The sequence below is a fragment of the Alexandromys fortis genome, unplaced genomic scaffold (genome assembly GCF_014885135.2).
Source record: "Alexandromys fortis isolate MF-2015 unplaced genomic scaffold, M_Fortis_MF-2015_v1.1 scaffold_93, whole genome shotgun sequence".
NCBI lineage: Eukaryota > Metazoa > Chordata > Mammalia > Rodentia > Cricetidae > Alexandromys > Alexandromys fortis.
In genome coordinates this window covers 824,863-844,681 of record NW_026067970.1, presented here as the reverse complement: position 1 = coordinate 844,681, position 19,819 = coordinate 824,863, and the positions used below count along the sequence as shown (strand labels likewise).

Genomic DNA, 19,819 nt, shown 5'->3' with positions numbered 1-19,819 from the left:
ACTCACCAAGGCCAACTGGCCTGGGTCTGAAAAAGCCCGGGTTAAAACCGGTCTCGCTGAACATAGTGGACAATGAGGACTACTGAGACCTCAAGAACAATGGCAATGGGTTTTTGATCCTACTGTACCTATTGGTTTCGTGGGAGCCTAGGCAGTTTCGTGGAGGCTCACCTTACTAGACCTGGATGGAGGTGGGTGGCCCTTGGACTTCCCACAGGGCAGGGAACCCTGACTGCTCTTTGGGCTGACGAGGGAGGGAGACTTGATTGGGGGAGGGGGAGGGAAAGGGGAGGCGGAGGTGGGGAAGAGACAGAAATCTTTAATAAATAAATAAAAATTAAAAAAAAAAGAAGTTAATCAAAAAAAAAAAAAAAAAGAAAGAAAGAAAGAAAATGGCATTGCTTTAAAGGCATAGTCCTCCTGGGTGCTTGCTGCCGGTGAGCACATTCTTTGTCTTTGCTCTAAAAAGGTGTATATGGTTCAGCTATCATAGTTGTGGAGGCCTTTCTCAGCTCTATGGTTAGCTTCAAGGAGTAAAGAAACCATAAATGGCTTATTAAAGCCTACTGACAGCTTACATGGACAGACTTATTAACAATGAACAGGAATGTCAGAGAGAAGGCACCCAAAACTAGGCGACTGCTACTTTTCCTTTTGACCAAAAAGGTAAGTTTCTAGCTCGTATCAGTGGCTGTTTTCATGTATGATCAGGGAGAAAGAAGGCAGCATAATTGATTTGTATTGTATAACTGTCAGACGATGTTTTAAGTCTCTAGGATCATTGTGAAGAGAAAAACTGTTTCATTACATTTATCTATTTCTAAAACTATAAATGAGTGAGATGAATGCAATAAAAACTTAAAAGTACACTAGAATTACAAGATGAAATAAAGCAGTGTCTACTGAGAAATTTCTAACATATACCTGTCTGTTAAAGGGAAGTCTCTAGTGAGTAAGCTGACTTCCTACCTCAGATAACTGGGAAAAGAGAACTTAACCCAGAGAGCAAGTATAAAAGAGGAAATAAGACTAAAGTGAAATTAATAAAATGCATGAAAGAAAAATACAGAAAATTAAGAACATTAAAAAATTTCTAAAAAGAACAAAACTGACAAATATTTAAGGAAGAATTCACTAAATTCAGGATGATAGAGGGGAATGTTACTGGAACTCTGCAGAAATCATGTGACAACGGAAACATACTAAACCACTCACGATGACGGGATGTGTGACGAAAACGGCATGCAGATTTTGTGTGAGTGGAGGTGCTGAGAAGGAAGTAAACTGAGAACTCTGGATAGCAATAGTAAATACAGTAGGAGGAGATAAAGATGTGAGGCAGAATGCTGGAGATAGATAAAGGAATAACTGCACAAATGAAAATATATAAACACAATTCGGGTTTCTGAGAACATTATTATTATTGAACCAGTTTTGTTAATATTATATATATTAATTTAGAAAAGGTGAATAATTGAAAGGAAAAGAAATCTATTAAACCAAAATGAAAAACTAATTGAAGAAAGTGCTAGCCAATGGGAAGACCTGCTTCTGAACAGGCAGAAGCAGTACTGTAGAATACTACAAACATAATCCACAAATTCAATGCATCCCCATAAAAATTTCAGTAATATGCCTCACAGAACTAGAAAGCAAAATCCTCAAATAGAGAGACAGAAAAGACTCTGGATAACCAAAACAACTCCAAACAGAATGAACATAGCTGGAGGAATCCAATTACTTGACTTCCAACTATACTACTGAGCCACTGTTACAAAGATAGCATGGTACTGACATAAAAACAGACTAACGGAATATACCAGTGTACTGGATATAACCCACAAAGTTATGGACACCTAATTTTTCATAAAGGTAGCAAAACATACAGTGGAAAAAAAAGATAGTAAAGGATGCTTGTAAAACTGAGTATTGACCTGCACAGGAATGAAATTAGATCACTATTTCTTATCCTAAAAAAGACATTTAAAGTGGATCAAAGACCTTAACTTAAAGCTTGAAATAGTGGAACTGCTGGGAGAAAACACAGTGAATGCCCTTTGAGATCCAAGAACAATCCAGAATATTCAGGAGAGGAAAAACCCTACAGCATAGTAAATAGATCCAAGAATTTAAAAATGGGTTTTTTTTGCATAACAAAGGAAACTATCAGAAGAATGGGATAAAATCTTTGCCAGATACACTTCAGATTATACATATGAAGAACTGTGAAAATGAACCACCAATAACCCCACTAACAATAAATGTACTAATGAGATACAAGACAATCTCCAAAGAAGAAATACAAACGACCAACAACTATTTTAACAAGTGTTCAATATTCTCAATCATCAGAATAATGCAAATTAGAACTATTCGAGATCTATTTCACCCCAGTCTGAATGGTTACCATCAAGAGCAATAGTAGCCAATGCTTGTAAGGATCCGGAGGGGGATCCTTTCTCACTGTTGGTGGGAGTGCAAACTGGTGCAATCATTATGAAATCAGCGTGGAGGGCTGCAAAAAACTTACAATGGGATAAGGAGATGGTTCAGCCAGTAAGGTGCTTGTCAGACAAGTTTGGTTCCTTAGCACCCACATAAAAGCTGGGCACCAGGATAGAGAATGACTCAGTGGTTAAGGGCACTGGCTGCTATTAAAAGGACCTGGATTCAATTCCCATCATGGCTCATAACCATTCAGGTGTAATTCCAGTTCCAGGGATCCAATATCCTTTTCTCTTCTGGCCTCTGTGGGCACCAGGTAAGCATGTGATGCACAGACATGCATGAGGAAAAAGAGCCATACACATCTGAAAAAAAAAATACTGGGGCTTGTCTGAGAGATGAGGTGGCATGGGTGCAGTGGGATGCAGAACCAGAAGGATCCTTGGAGTTCACTGCTCTTCAGTCTATTCAAAATTGAGAGATCCAGGTACAGTGATAGACTGTGTCTCAAAAGTGAGGGAAGGAGGGCAAAGGAAGAAGATACGCAACATCAACTTTTGTGCAACATCTGCATGTGCATACAACTACATGAAGCATAATATATCCACGCACACACCACCACCGTAAACACAACTAGCATATGGCACAGGTATACCATTTCTAGGCATGTATCCAGAGGACTCTGTTATCAATGCTTATTGCTCTATTAAAAAATTACAAGGAAATGGAATCAACCTATATATCCATCAAGTTATAAATGGATAATGAAAATGTTTGTGTACACATACACATACCACTAGAATTTTATTTGGTTATAAAGAAAAGTGACATATGCAAGACAATTTATAGAATTAGAAAAGATATTGAAATGAGGTAGCTCAGGCTAAGAAAGATAAACATGTCATGTTCCTCATTTGCAACCCTAGTTGTGTGGTTGTATGTGTGCATGTGTGTATTTCTGTGGTAATGTGTGAGGGCAGAAGTCATGAAACTAGAAAAGGGACACGAGGGGAGAAAAATGATGGTAGGAAGGACACGGGGAGGGTAACAACACATATTGTAAGAGAATGGAAACAGAATTCTGGGGGCAGAGGGTATGAGCTCAAGGGGAAGGCAACCCAAACCAAACATATGTAAAAACACGGAAAGGGAAGATGTTACTGAGTAAAAAATAAAATATTTTTAAAACTAAAATGAAAACTAGGGACTATAGAGATGGCGCAGAAGTTAAGAGCACTTGAGGCTCTTCCACAAGTTCTGAGTTCAGCTCCTAACACCCTGCCAGGCAGCTCACAACTGTCTGTAACTCCAACTTGGGAAGAGCTGGGTGTTCTGTGCCTCTTGTCTCTGTGGCACCTACACTCACATGTGTATACCCAATGCAGACACACAGTCACACCTAATAAACAATAATACAAAAATAAATCTCAAAAAAGTGAAAATGAAACTAACACAAACAAACCCTAAGCCCTAGCACACTAAAATCAGCTTTAGGTGATGGGATTTTGTGGGAGTGAAGCAGCCACAGTGCCTTTGGTTAGAATATGAACTATCCCCCATTGGCGGAACTGGGCCATAGAAGAAAGCTGATGATGACTGGAGGCATGCCTTGGAAGGTTATTCCTGGTTCTGGTTAACTCCCTTATTCTCTGCTTCCTGTTTAACATGATAGGAGCCATCTCCTCTTCCACATACTCCTGCTACCATGGTGTTCCACCCTACCATGAGCCTAACAGCAAAGGAGTCAAGGAAAATTTCAGAAAACTGAGCTAGAATAAATCCTTCTCTTCCATTAAGTTGTTCCTACCAGGCCATTTGCTCATGCTTCTTGTCAAACGTGCAGCAAGCATTATAACATCAGTGATTATCTGAACTCTCCACCTAAGCCATTTCTGACATCACTAAATTTTCTATGTATACATGCAAAAAATAGGGGGAAATGAAGATTACAAAATTTGTCTGATCCTAAATGGTTCTATTTCTCTTCAGCATTAATACATACAGTCTCAGTAATTTTAGCAAATATTGTCTCCTGTAGAGGACTTGCTTTCAAAGTATCGGGTTTATTATGAACCTGCAGGGCCTAGGGCTGCAATTTGTACCAGACTACCTAAATTCACAAAGCTACTGCCATACTGAATATTTGAGCACCTACTAGGCATTTTCCTTTTAAATATACTATACTGGGTGAAAAATACAAATAGATAGATAATAGTTACACAAGAAAATCCAAATACATGTAATTTGCCACAATTTTTAAAAGCATGCATTTGCCTTTAGCTCCTGGGATGAAGAGTATACAGATGTGCCTACTGCTCCACAGCAGCCAGCAACTACCTAAGACAGCGATAGGACCACGTGGATTCTCAGTACTGTCTACTCTCCATGCTCACTGACAGCCACATTTTACTTGCGATTAATATTAGTTAATAAAAATCCTTATCTCCATATACCCAACTCGTTTTCTGGCCAACAAATGGAAACACAAGACTTACATGGCACCGTTGTTCCAAATCTAGCAGGATTCAACACTATGAATCTATTTTTCAAGCTTCTTCTGCCCACACCTTGAGCTCCTATCAACACTAATGTTTTTCGCTGGAAGGGTGGCATTTTTGCTACTTCCTCATAGATCTGAATTTCATGGCGATCAAACTCTAAATGTGAAAGTAATGGGACAATATTATAATCAGTTATACTTTATATACACAGAAAGATATCTCGGTATTCTGTATGCTAATGGTCTTCTTGTCCTGATAGTTAACTATCACTTGATTTGTGCATGTCTGACATAGGCTTGTTTTTACAAATTTAGTAGGGTACAAAAATTATTTTATATCTTGATTTAAATGTTTGTATCCACTCATTTGCCCTTTGACATTCATTTATTATGCTAGAAAATTCTTGTTTTTTTTTTTTTTTTGGTTTTTCGAGACAGGGTTTCTCTGTGGTTTTGGAGCCTGTCCTGGAACTAGCTCTTGTAGACCAGGCTGGTCTCGAACTCACAGAGATCCGCCTGCCTCTGCCTCCCAAGTGCTAGGATTAAAGGCGTGCGCCACCACCGCCCGGCCAAAATTCTTGAGTTTTATGTGTATTTATCAATACTTTGCACATTAAAGGCTTTTTATGGGCAATTTGTCAGTAGAAATGATTACCTTAACATCAATCAAATTACCATTTATGCAATTTACATTAAAAAGTGTGTGTGAAGTAGAGAGAACAGAGGACACCTGCTTGGCTGCTTAACTTGTACAGGCTGAGTAGGCCAGCTCCAGTGATAGCACCCTCATATCCAAACACCAAGATCCTAGAATTTATACATAACATAAAATGCTGAAGGAAAGAGCATTTTCAGTAGACTATTGACCAAACCTATAAACTAAGTCAATGAAAACGTTACAAACTTTGCTAAAAATTTAGTGATATATAGTTATGAATAATAAAACCACAGTGATTCTGAACTATCACGTCACCCACCAACATTGCAGTAATAACACTTCATCTTTATTATCTTAACAATTCCTTCTTTGTACAGTTTCTTCATAGTAAATTAAGCCAATATTGGAAAGTAAAAACACCATTTCTCCCTCCTGTATGATTTTGTTTATACTGTGTTTTTTACTATTAGTATAGGGGCAGCTTTGATGTCAAGAAAAATGAATATGATAGCTTCCATTTTTAGCCAATTTCAGGAAGACATACAATGAATGCACTTTGAGCACATTTCCTTGCAGTCTGCTACCTTTCCTTTTCTCATCCTTTCCCTCACTCTTTTTACTTCCCTAGACAGTTTCCCTTCTCCTTTAATGTCAACTGTACATATATGACTTTATGTATCTATAAAAAAATCTAGGGTCCATAAGTAGAAGAAAAACATATTGTTTGTGTTTCTAAGACCGACTTAATTTGTTAAACAAGATTATCTTTAGCTGTTATCTATTTTCCTGCAAAAGAAACGTCATTCTGTAGTGTATACGTACCACATTTAATTTCTCCTGTTGACGGTCACTTAGCCTAGCTCTGTAACTTAATTCTTGTGAACCGTGGTGCAGTTAACAATGATGTAGAATATTTCTGTGGTGTGATTCTGAGTCCCTCAGGTAAGTATCTGGGAGTGGGGAGATAGTGTAATGTGGACAGTTCTATTCTATTCCAGACTGATTTCCACAATGGCTGAACTAGTTGAATTCCTACTGTTAGTGCAGAACCACTCCTTTTTGTCCATATCCCTGCCAGAATATAATTTTCTCAATGAATACCATTCTGTATTCTGCATGGATGATAATCTCAACGTAGCTTTAATTTGCATTTGTCTCTTGACACGTGCGGAAGTTTTTTTGTTTAAATCTGTAATGTACCCAATTGGTCTGATGGTGTTTTTTTGTTTTTTTAAATTTTCCTTTCTAGTTCTGGAGATTGAATCTAGCACTCTGTACATGCTAAGGAATGACTACACCCCAGGCCTTTGATTTGAGGATTTTTTAAAAAACCTTTTCAGTTTTTGAGGCCTAAATGACAAATAGGAATTTTATATTCTTAAAGTATACATCTTGATGATTTGACATGTTTAACTGTAAAACAATCTTGTCACGATTGCCATTACGTTTCCTTTAAAAAAAAAATCCTTTCTTTAAGATGAAAGATCTAGGAAAAGGCAGAAGGATTTAGAGTTTGAGGGCAGCCTGAGATATCTAATGAAAGTATAGGATAACTGTTTTAGGCTGGCCTATACTAACTAGTGAATTCTAGGCCAGCCTAAACATATAGAAATACCTTCTCTCAAAAAATTCAAAACCTAAAAGATTTGAGAAGACTATTATAATACTTTCACTAGATTAGATGAGTTATTTGGTCCCTTGCAAATTTGTACTTGACAATGTTATGGTAGCATATAGTTCTCCTAAATCCTAACTCTAATACCTTCATAAAGTCACTCTGTCCATTAGAAATGTCACACACATTACTATATTGAAATGCCCTATGTAAGTATTGAAAATAACATTCCCCCTGCATTAATACAAGCATAAATCCTAGTAACTTCATCCTGCTGTAAATTATATTCAGGTTAGGACTTAAGTAACAATTTCTTTGTATTACATTTCATCATGTGTTCACATGCCAGACCCAGTAAATGTCACTAATATAAACTGCATTCATTTCAAATTACATATTCAGAGATTAAAACGCATTAACTAATAATAAAGCTATTTATTTTGATCTTTCAAAGGGATTTTAAACACACCTGCATTCCTAGTTGTGAGGTACATCATCTTCTTCTTTTTTTTGTTGCTTATAGTTCCACAAAAGGGTCCTGAAGAATGACAAGACCAGTATAATTTAGAAGATATGTCAAGATATTAGCTTAAATTGCCCACTTATGTTTTATGAGGAGGTAGGAGAATCACCTTCTAAGGGAAGGGTAAATTTGTCACTGAATTTTGATACTCTACCAGTAGGTGGCAGAAAAAGATCAAAACTTACTATAGGGAGGAAAAAGCAGATGCACAGGAAAGATTAATTCTCCATGAAGTTTAAATAAATTGATTTGTGTATTCAGAAAAAAAGAAGCAAAAAAAGGTGTGCCAAGCCCCTGCCTGTTTCTTGAGTTCAGCTCTTCACCTGAATTGTCCCAGTCTCTGCGAACAAATGCCTTTCTCTTCTCTTCCAGGAACTGGCTTGGGATCAGACCAGCACTTCCGCCCTCTTTCACATGGCTAGCCTAGAATCAAATTAATATCTCAGTGACCAAAATTTTAGACAATAGTTTAGTAAGTAGGACAACTGCTGACTACTTAAATTTAGTTTGATATGAAAAATAACTTTTCAATTCATAGAACTATGTTAAAGCATTTCAACACTGCCATACTAGGAACCACATGTGTGGTAACTGGTAGTAATGTTTTGAAACTGTCATTAACAATAATGCACAGGCTCTTCAAATGTAAATGTTTCATTTATTGATACTAGAGTGTGTGTATGTGTGTGTGAGAGAGAGAGAGAGAGGGGGGGGGCGGAAGGGATAGAAAGAGACAGAGACAAAGTCAAAGAAAGGAAACAAGAATGCTATTTTATACAATGAACTGTTAAGGGGGTGTCTCATCCAGTATCCTTTACAAGCCACTGACTACTAAGCTCAATCCTAGAATGTTGTTATTTCCCAATGCTAAATCAATAGAAAGGATACTGGGAATACAGAGGGTAAATTTTAATTCATCCTAATAAGAATCTGCATATACCCAAAATAATGAATTTAAATAGGTAAAACATCTAATAGCACAAAAACCTTATCACCAAAATGTATAAAATAAAGTAAAAATATTTAATTTATGTGTTTGTGTCTGTGTGCAAGATTAAATGAGTGCAGGCACCCAGAGGCTAGAAGAGGTGCACAGAGCTCCTGAAGCTGGAGTTCCGGGAGGCTGTGAGCAACCCAACATGGGTGCTGGGAACTCCCTGAGAGCAGCAAGGACTCTTAACAAGCTAAGCCATCCCTCTAGCCCCAAAACAAGTGATATTTTTAAACAGCAATTACCCACATCACAGTGTTAAGTGTGTTTCTCCTTATAAGGGACAGAAAAACCTATTTCTCAGTTTTTAGTAACTTTGAAAAGTGGAATTAGAGTAAATCTGTCAAAATGAAGAAAGAGACTCAAATGACGGTGAGAGGTTAGAGATCTAAGAGGTGGCATGCACAGAAAATAAAGCAGGGATACCTGGCCAGGGATGGGGACATGAAACAATCAGCCTTAGGCAGCACAGTGAGAAAGCTTCAAGTATTTCAGTAAAAACCTCTGGAAATCATAAACTCTTGTTTACTGAATCCATTTCTTAGTCATCTCACCATGGTGCACTTAATACTAAAAGTGTCTTCATTTACATGCAGGGCACACTGCACAGGCTGTTCTTATCCTGCAGACCATCCCTCTGTATAAGTCATTTAATCCATTACTAGCAACTGTTACTTTTGTATTTGGTACTGGGTCCAGGAGGCTTTCTTCTTTCACCCTGAGGCCATAATCAGCTCTGAGAATGGAAAAGGTTCTAGGTTTCTATTTGTCATTTTCTTCAATTTTTAATACTGTGTTTATCAAGTGATATAAACAACTGCCAAAACAGACTGAGAAACATTGACAAACAATGACTCCACGTGGGTTCTTCTTGGTGTACAACATATTTGAAGGCGACTGCCCATGTGAGAGAACTGCTTCACCTTAGACCAGGCGGCAGTGCCGCAGGCAGGTTATGTCTGCTTTCATTAACAGCTACTCACTCACAAATTCTCTCTCAATTTGGTCTTCTGTCCACAAAGTTAACAGACATAAAGAAAGAGCTGTTCATGCAGGAAAAATCATGAGAACAAATGCTTCCTAAACTTTTAGAAACCGGCCAGATCAAAGATTAAAAACACAAACAGTAGTTGAGGGATTTTTGATAATAAAACCAACCTGCCACCAATTTGGGTCTTCTCTGTTTACAATCTGAAGAATTTCTCCTTTCGAAAACTTCAGTCCCGCTTCTTTGCAGGGTATCAGGTTATCATTGAATGGATTATAATCAAAATGACACTTGACAAATACCTAAAACACAGCACAGTGAAAAAGCCTTATGTGTAACATTAAGCACTGGATGTTGAAACCAAACCACTGTGGTCTAATTGTAACAGACACTAAGTATTTCAGACAAAAAAACTTATTCTCCTAAATAAAAAAACAATTTATCAGAATATTAATATAATGATTTGGTATTATTGAAAATTTTGTGCTACATTACAATTTTGTGCACTTTAAAAGTTCCTTTTTCGTTTCTGTGACTGCTCTACCACTCTTAAGACCTATACTGACACCAACAAGTGTGACAACCACTCTATTTCACCTTCTCCAATCTTTTCACTTGATTTCCCAACAAACACTGCATAGTTTTTAATTTAAGTAAATGTCATTGCAATTAAAATCCTGAAACAGTGGGTGCAGTTAGTTTAAAATATGGATTTCTGACCTATCAGAGAGTACACAGACACCTTGAAGTCTAAATAAAACAACAAAGGTCGTCTTTAAGTGAGACCTGAAATATATTCAGTAACCTTAAAAATTAATAACTCAGTTTTACTTCTAATAATGTATTTTAATCAGTTACACTTGCCAAAACTAATGAGAAAAATACTTTCTTAAAATCTCCCTACCATGATTTATATGTTTAAATTTCTATCAGCATTAAATTACTTAAGAGACAAAATACTAGAAAGGTCTTAACTATTTTCCAATTTAAATCCAAACATACACATTTCTCTAAAATTTGTTTTATTAATTAGTACCAGTTACACTGTTACTTAAGATCTCCGGAGCTTGCAACATACTGCTTATTTAATTTGAATTCTAATTAATCATTTTTAATATTTGATGAAAAGTTTAAATCAACTGTTTTCTTAAAATAGACATGCTTCATACATATTTATAGAAATTCAAATATTTTACAGAAAAATTTCAGCATTAATCAGCAGAAAAATTCTAATAAGCAGAAATGCATACAAATAGCCAAACTAACAATGTTACTTTTCATGTGTATCATACGTCTACAACTAGAAACAAACAAAATATTCAAACAGTACAAGTACATATATTGTATTATTAGTATGCTCAAAAAACTACCAAATGTGAAAGGTGCATAGAAAGTTATTTTTAAATTTCTGGGTATATGTGATCTTGATAGAAAGCTCTAGACCATCTGTAACAACTTTGCAAAACCTAAAAAAAAAAAAATCAATGCTTAAACAAACCAGGAAGCTATATTTTCCTAAGATAAATTTTAGAAGTATCTAAGAAGCAAGCATGCAAACAGTATTAAGACTGCTAAACTGTGACAGGTGGCTAACAAGTTTGGCATGCAGCTCAAGGCTCTGGCAATGAACAATTCAAGATGACAAAGTTTAATCGGGGTAAATTTAGTTGACGGCTAAGACAGAACAACAGGAATACCAGAAAACGTTCTCACATGAAAGCATACCTGACGGACGTGGGCTGGATGCCTCTCCATAGTGGCGTAACTCTAAAAATATATTTTTCAATTGCATAAAGAAAACAAACTTTTAACTTATAACTTAAAATATAAGTAAGATATTGGCTCATTTTATTACATCACTCATTTGGTTAAGCCACTGCCTCCCTAATTAACTGTCCACAGGTTATAATACTTATAAAGAAGTATTTTGACACAAGCAAAAAGTTATAGGCATTTGACATGAGGCAAAGAAGGGACTGCATGAGAAGTTATAAAAATAGCAGTATATTTCTTACTTCTAGAGAAAGCCCACCAAATGGAAAACCTCAAGTCATCTAAGTGGGAGTGTTTATCATTCTTGGTTGTGGGATAATACTTTGCAAGGTTACAAGCATTTTCTAAATTTCAAACATTTATTTCCCTGTTCAGAGAGGCCAATATCCAACTCAGATGTAAAAGGATTACCAAAAGGCATTAATTCTTCGGCTTATTTAAACTGCTTTTAGAAAATTACCCTCAAGCTCCAAAACTCAGATTAATCTGGTTTTACTTTGGTAAAATTTATCTGAAAAATCAGTCATTCTAGCCTTTGATCTAGGAGTTTTATAAAATCTTTAAAATCATTAAATAGAATATATTGACTTACTGTATTCTACGAACTGCACTAATAGTTTTTGAATGCCAACTGAACATTCTCAAGTTACTAAACACTGACCAAAATATTTCAGTTCTGTACTCTTATCATCAAAGGAAAACCTGAATGACCAACAATTTAAAATGGACATTAAAGAAAAGGAAGTCCAATAGCAATGAAGCAAGGATTCTTAAACTATTAAGAGTAGAAATGAAAATTAAAATTCTATTAGGACAACACTTTATTCCTACCAACTAGAAAAAAATTCAAATATTTGCAGATAAAACTATGGGCTAATAGAGATTTTCCTAACAGGCTGGTAGAAGAATGTTCTAACCTCTTGGAAGAAGAATTTGGCAGTAATAAGCAAATTACAAAGACATAAACCCTCTGACCTAGTACTCTACTTCTGGGAATGGATTCAGCAGTTATATTAATCAGAAGTAATTTATATACAATACTAGTAACTACTTACTATTCATTATATCAAAAGATTAGGAGCACTCTGTGGCAATGGTAAGTGGCCAAAAAAGACCTACATAATGATAATATACCAGCCCACATGCCAATGATGGGGGAAAAATTTCAAATTCTCTATACAAAGAGCTCCAGGCAGTCAATGGCTGCTGCGAGGAAGACATGCCGTCATCTCCAAGGACAAGAGCCCCTGATGTGCTATGGAGTCCTAAATGGTCAGCTCTAAACACGTGTGCATAAAGCTACACAAGATGGGCTCAGTAAGCTGTGTGTGTTGGAAGAGGAGGTCACATATTTAAGAGGGTACAGAGAAGGACATAGGAGGTGGCTGTGAACAAAGAAGGGTAAACATAACGTAAAATAAAGTTTTCATATACTAATTCTCAAACCCTCCAAAAGTTTAAATTTAACAACAACAACAAAGCAAACATGAGCAGGCATGCAAAAAAATAGGAGCTGAAAACCCGGAACAAGAAGAAAAGTCAATTAAGAATAGTCCAGAACACCCAGGTGTAGTGGTATGCACTGTAATCCTAGCACTTGGAAAATAGCAAAAGGATTAAAGTCATGTTTAACTACACAATGAATAGGAGGCCAGCCTGGACAACATGACAATGTGCTGCAAAACTGGAACAAACCAACTAACCAAGTCAACCCCAACCCCCAAAAAAACCCAAAACAAAACAAAACAAAAAAAACAGAAATGGCAAATATGAAACAATTAGCAAACAGTACTTAGTACAACCAATTGTGTTGATTTGTGCCTATAAGCCTAACATTTGGGAGGTTAAGGTAAGAGATTACCCACGACTTCAAGGCCAACGTGGGCTAAAGAGTGAGAACCTGTTCCAACACGACCAGTAAAATAAACACATAAACTGTACATAGTATATTCCTATTTTCAAGAGATTATAGGAAGGATTCAAATTGTTTAGTAGACCACAGAGCATATAAACAGGACTTGGACCCAGAGCTGGGCATGACGGTGCATGACTGTAATCCCAGCACTCATGAGACTAGGGAAGGATAATCACAAATTTGAAAACTGGATGAAAATCTCTGCAAATTACAATTTTGTATGCAGGTGTTTTAGGGTTAATATTGCTGTGAATAAACATTATAACCAAGTAACCTGGGGAAGAAAGGGTTTATTAAGTGGCTTAAATACCCCGAATCATAGTCCATTGAGGGGGCCAAGGCAGAAACTCATACCAGGTGGGAGCCTGGAGGCAGGAGCTGACGCAGAGGCCACAAAGGGTGCTGCTTACTGGCTTGCTCTACCTGCTTTCTTATAGAATCCAGGACCACCAGCTCAGGGGTAACCCTCTTACAATGGGCTGCCTCCTACCCCAAATCAATCATTAATTAAGAAAACGTTCATTACACGTTTGCCTATAGCCTGATATTTGGAGGTATTTTTCTCAATTGAGGTTCCCTCCTTTTAGATGACTTTAGCTGTGCCAAGTTAACATAATACTAGCCAGCACCAGAATACAAAAGAATTCCAAAGTCAAACAAGAGAACAACATAAAATAGACAAGGACAAAAAGACTTCACCAAAGTGGATATAAGCAGGGGAGAAAAGCTACATGACAAGATGGTCAATCTTATTCACCTGTACTGATACACAAATTAAAATTGCAATTAGTTACTGCTATATGCCTATTATACTGACTAAAACTAAATTAAATATAACAAAGGCACTGAGTAAAAGAAATTCGTGCAATGCTGATGAGACTGTAAACTGTTACGGTCATTTCTGGGAAGTTTTTTCTCTAAAATTTCTACATATGACTACCAAATTACCAACTCTTTCAGTCCCTGGGAATTTATAGTCCCTAGTTTTTTTTATAATAGCCCAAATTGGTAGTAACAACAATGTTCTCCTGGCAATTTATACATAAACAAATTGGTATATTCATACAATGAAATACTAGATCAATAAAAAGGTATAAACTATCAATACAAGTAAGCAAAGTGGATAAATCATGCAAATTTATTCTGAAAGAACCCAGGTAAAAACTGAAATTCATTTCTAGTTTCTTAGATTCTACAGGACCTTCAAATTAGACACACAACTAAAAAACCTGACTCTATGATTTATATGTCAGAGAGTTCATATGTTACATGGACATGGTATCAAACTGCCTAATAAAGCCAAATCTCTATCACAACAGGTTAGTGCAGCTCTCAGACTGATCAGAGAAGTTTGTGTGGTGCACAGTGGTGAAAGAAAAAACTCACAACCGGTCAAAGAGCAAAGATTAAGTGTTATAGCTACAAATGGGACATTTTTATCATATCCTTTTCCTGCAAGGCTCAGGGAACAGCACGGATGAGGGAGGTGAAAAGACTGAGAGAGCCAGAGGTCAGAGAGGACCAGGACTGGTGCTGCACTCAGGAGCTCTCAGCAGCCGTGCCTACCTGGACAAGACCTGCCCAGGAGCAATACAGCCAACAGTCCAGCATGAAGGAGGAGGACCTTATGAGCCTCTGCTGTGCCTGAGGAGGCTTCAACAGCTGAAGGGTTCTGAGGGAGGCAGAGTCCAGGCCCCACACCATAAATGAATGGAGCACACAATATCAGGAGAGAGTGGAGGTGGCTCTGGGAAGAGTGAATATAATCAAAATATATTATATGCACACATGAAATCCTCAATGAATACAAAAATACTTTAAAAAGCTGAAATCCAAAGTAGGATGAGATGATTCGCAACTAAGTTACGATGACAGAGTGCAGACAGCAGTTGCTGGAGTGAGGCAGGAAGCAGGAGGGGATACATGGAACTCAGGTGACAGGTAAGTTTACTGTCTCCATTGTGTTAATGGTGTCAAAAGTGCACAGAACAGTCATGTTTACAAAACTGTATCCTTTTACACTTGAGTTACATAAGCTGCATCTATTTATTTAGTCAATTACATAATAAAGAACCATGGGCTTGCCACCCAAAACATAAATTAGAAAGAAACCCAGTCTTCCTGCTCTCATTTCATTTCAACCCATTACCCTGGCTTTCCCAAGCAAGACAACCTCTCTTTTTTTTTTTCTTAACTCCACTGAGGCAAACTTTTATTTATCTTTATTTTAGACTTTACTTTCTGGCTTTTCTGGATTAGTCAATATCAAACAAATAACTTAATATAAGCAACAACTGACTGAAAATTTCAGTGTCCAAGAATCTTGAAATTTAAGATATTAGGGATTTATGTTTCATGCTATCCCAAACGAAAGTTTTTAAAGCAGTCAAATCATTGCTATTTTATTCTTGAAGTTGAGTCAGTTCAGTGGGCTTCATTGTTTGAAGCCTCATCAAAATTCTAAACAAGATCACCCTCCTCCTCCAGCAGCAAGTTGTGCTTTTCCATCATCATCTGCCAGGGCCTGTAGTTTGTCAGTGCCAAGCTGGGTTAAGATCCTGGGTGGCATTTCTGTCAGTTGCTCTGTCCTGGCGAGGCTGAGAATGGTGAAGTGTGTGTGTTGCCAGATGTCTGTGTGTTAGTGGATTGCTATTCCTTGGTTTGCAAACACACTAAACTTTAACATCAGATACAGCTTATTCCTAATGTCTCTAAGGAAAACTAGAACTTTAGTATTTGATGTGGCAGAATCATTTGAGGACACTTCTGTCACTAATGCACAATTGGGTACAATATCGCGAGTTCCTTTGGTTATGATGTGCTCTTTTACTTGGGTGGAAATGAGACCTCATGGGGGACTACAGAAGAACTACAGTAGGATCCAAGGCACACGATTCTACACTTCTCCACAGAAGACACATCCAACATCTGCAATGACTGCCTAAACTTAGAAGTACTAAACTTTATAACTTACTGTTAGCTATGCACTTAACATGCTCTATGGCCATAACTTACAGCTTTAGATGAGACAGTCAAATAGCCTATTTCTTTTTCTTCACAATACCATGGACAGAAGATAATCTGTTGTTACCATTGATCTTAGCAACTTCAGCATAGTAATACTTCTGTTTTCTTGCTATATTAAAAGTTGTTACCATTACACTTCTAGGTAGCACACCAATGCTTTTGGGTTGGCATATCTGAATCGCCAGTCCTTATGCTTTAAGGTTGTGACATGCAGTTGGTCACTTGAATACCGATACCAGCACATGTGTTCTGCTGAGAAAGCTACTAGTGGAGAAATACTGCATACAATACTCTGAACAAAGGGATGGTTCAGGTTCTGGGTGGAACTGAGCATGAAGAGCGAGTTCCTCATACTGCTCAGAATGGTGCACATTTTAAAGTTTGCGTCATTTCAGGGATTTTCCACTTAGTATTTTTAGGCTTTGGTTGACTGTCGGTTAACAGACTACAGATAGGAACACAGTAGCTGGGAGTAGGGTAAGGGTGGGGGCTTGTGCAATAGTAAAGAAGTCAACTGTAATGGCAAATACCCTTCCTTACACACAGCATCTCCTAAATACCCAAGGTTTGTCCAGAACAGTCTTGATTTATGATTACTGTTTAAACATAATGATTTTCTGTTCATTAAAAAGAAAGAGAGAGAAAGAAAAAATTCCAATTTGAGTACAGTTGGAGGCTCTTTTTCATAGTAGGATATGCCAGAAGCTATTGCATGGGCTCATAGGACCCAATCTCCACACTTCACACTTGAATATTCTTCTCTAGTTCTAAAGATTAGGTAAAATCAAGAAATTATAGGATGGGGAAAAATTATGCTTAAACCAAAGCTAAAAGTCCTTCACTGAAGTCAGTTATTCAGGTCAGCAAATACAAAATTTACACAGGAAACAAAGAGCTGTTTTGCTTGTAAAGTCCATTATACGCACAGTGTGATTGATCATCAACAGCTAGCCAGGACTGAGAGACAGCATGGAAACATCACACCTTTGGGAGTATCTATGAAGGTGCTCCTAGAGAGCTTCAACTGCATAGAGATCTATAGTAAATGTAAATGGTATTATCCCAGGGGCTTAGACCCTCGACTGAATAAAAAAGGAACAAGTGAGCTGAGTACTAGCATTCACCTCTCTTTGCTCCTGACTGTGGACACGTAACCAGCTACCTTAAGCTCCTGTTGCCATCATCTTCCCAGCATTATGAACTGTTCTGTCAAAGTGTAAACCAAAATGAACCCTTTCCTCCTTCAGTTGCTTTTATTCAGTATTTGTTACAGAACGAGAAGGTAACTAATACATATTAATGATTTCATTATAAGACTTGTGGTTGGGACCACAGAGGAAAATATTACCATCCCATTATAATTAATATGTAATAAAATAATAAATTATCATTTAAATAATTATTTTGTTAAACAATCTAAACTATTTTATTATTGCAGTATGTATCATTATTTTGCTATTTTTAAATTATGCCTTATTCTTTCAATACACTCAAGTTCAAATAGGTCTCATTTTATCACAAATAGAAATATGCAAATGGAGGAAAATAGCAGTCTGAGAACAGGGATAGTCTAAGTTCTAGTGTTTTTTTTTTCTTTATTAAGTAAGGTAATATGGTTAGTTTTAACTGATGACCTAAAATCAACTGGAAAAATGAGTATCAATGAGAAACTATCTATACTTGATTGGCTTATACACATGCTTTTGAGGGGCTGTCTTAAGTTAAGGGCTGTGGGTGGCAACATTCCCTAGGCAGGAGGTCCTGGGCTGTGTAGTAATGGAGAAAAAAAGTTCAGCACAAGCAAAGACATAGGTCAGCATGTATATATTAATTTATCTCTGCTCTTGACTGTAGATATGATGGATCTGGCTGTTTGAAAGTCCCTGCCTCGACTTCCCTACAATGATGGAACTGTATGTTGAAATAACTCCTCTTTTCCACTAATTTGCTTTTTGTTGGGTATTTTATCACAGCAACAGAAAAGAACTAAAATGGAATCTAACTTTATTTCATACAAAATAGACATCTACCTTTATTTCAGCCAAACTCACTATTTTCAGAGGTCTACTTAATCATGATTAAGTAGAATATCCTATCTCCTAAAGAACGGTTCAAAAACAGAATGCTATTTTTTCTTTTTTGGGGGGGGGGTTCTCACTATGTATTCCAGCTTAAGTTCTAAACTTGGGGTCTTTCTGTTTACAATCTCTCAAGTACTAGGATTATTATCACGACAAGAGCAGCCATTACAAAAGATCGAAATAATCTCTACCATCAGCACATTCTACTGTTCATTTAATCATTTCACCTAAAATATATATGAAATGTGGGAAAAACCAAGTGTCCAGGATCATCTTTAATCTAATCTATCTGGCACTGTCTGCCATTTAACATATCACAAGAACACTAACCTGGAGGTAAGAGATGTCAAAAATGCTTTAGTCAAAAATGCTTTCAACAACTGTACTTAAAATTCTGACACCTACCTATAGACTACCCAAATAACAGGGTTCATAATGCTCACAAACCAATGTTTTATTATTTCCTTTATAATACTAAGATAGTATTATATAAAAATGTAAAACTCTACCAAGACAAACTCTCTTAAACAAAATAGTAACAATTAAGCATCTAGCAAATAGAATAATGAAAAAAATGAAGTGTTTTAAAATCACTCAGGAAGTATCACTAACCTGTTGAGGAGTAATAGTATCTCTATAACTTGGCAAAATTTTTAGGGTGACACTTCCACTAATATTTTTCAGCAGCTCTTGTAATTCCTTTGGATTGTTTCCAACCTCATGTCCATTGACTTCCTTAATGATGTCTCCCACATGGAGCAGACCTTGTCGGTCTATCATTCCTCCATGAAGGATTCGGGCGATTACCAGATCATTATTTTCAACCCTAAATGTTACACCCTGGAGGAAATTATAAAAAAAAAAAAAAAAAAAGCAATGATTTTCTCAATAAGAATAAATATGTAAACATTTTGAATACAAATAAAATAATTCTGAAACCAGATAAGTGAATTCTTTTCCCATGTTATTTCCTATCCAGTGTCAATAAAGTCAGTGGAAATGTATCATCAGAACACGAATGCAAATGGGCTAACCCTTAAAATCCAGCTGTAGTCCACAGACAAACGAAGCTTCAGGAAGCAACAGTGATTCCTGACTGGTCATGTTTGCCACATCACTGTTTTCAGGAACCACAAATAAAACAATTGTAAGATGTAGTAGTTAACTCCACTACCTCATAGAGCCCCTTTTACTTCAACTTTGAGTAACGACTTTCTTCCTTGTTTTGGTGTTCTCATTAGTAAGCAAACACATCATTTCTAAAAGGCTAGGAAGAAATCAAACAGTTTTAACAGTTTTCCTG

At 36.8% G+C, this 19,819-nt stretch overlaps 1 protein-coding gene across 4 annotated transcripts in view; it reads right to left on the bottom strand.

The window, feature by feature from the left end:
• The window catches only part of Pals2 (protein associated with LIN7 2, MAGUK p55 family member), a 107,999-nt gene that overhangs the window by 22,203 nt on the left and 65,977 nt on the right, over positions 1 to 19,819 (bottom strand). For 3 of the 4 annotated variants that reach the window (XM_050155452.1, XM_050155453.1, XM_050155451.1), the window contains exons 5-9: positions 19,129 to 19,356; positions 9,891 to 10,022; positions 8,065 to 8,164; positions 7,688 to 7,756; positions 4,941 to 5,102 (exon numbers count right to left, since the gene is read on the bottom strand). In XM_050155452.1, the coding sequence (XP_050011409.1) occupies positions 4,941 to 5,102; positions 7,688 to 7,756; positions 8,065 to 8,164; positions 9,891 to 10,022; positions 19,129 to 19,356 (691 nt within the window). The remainder of the gene's footprint in view (positions 1 to 4,940; positions 5,103 to 7,687; positions 7,757 to 8,064; positions 8,165 to 9,890; positions 10,023 to 19,128; positions 19,357 to 19,819) is intronic. The other variant, XM_050155454.1, reaches the window with a different exon arrangement.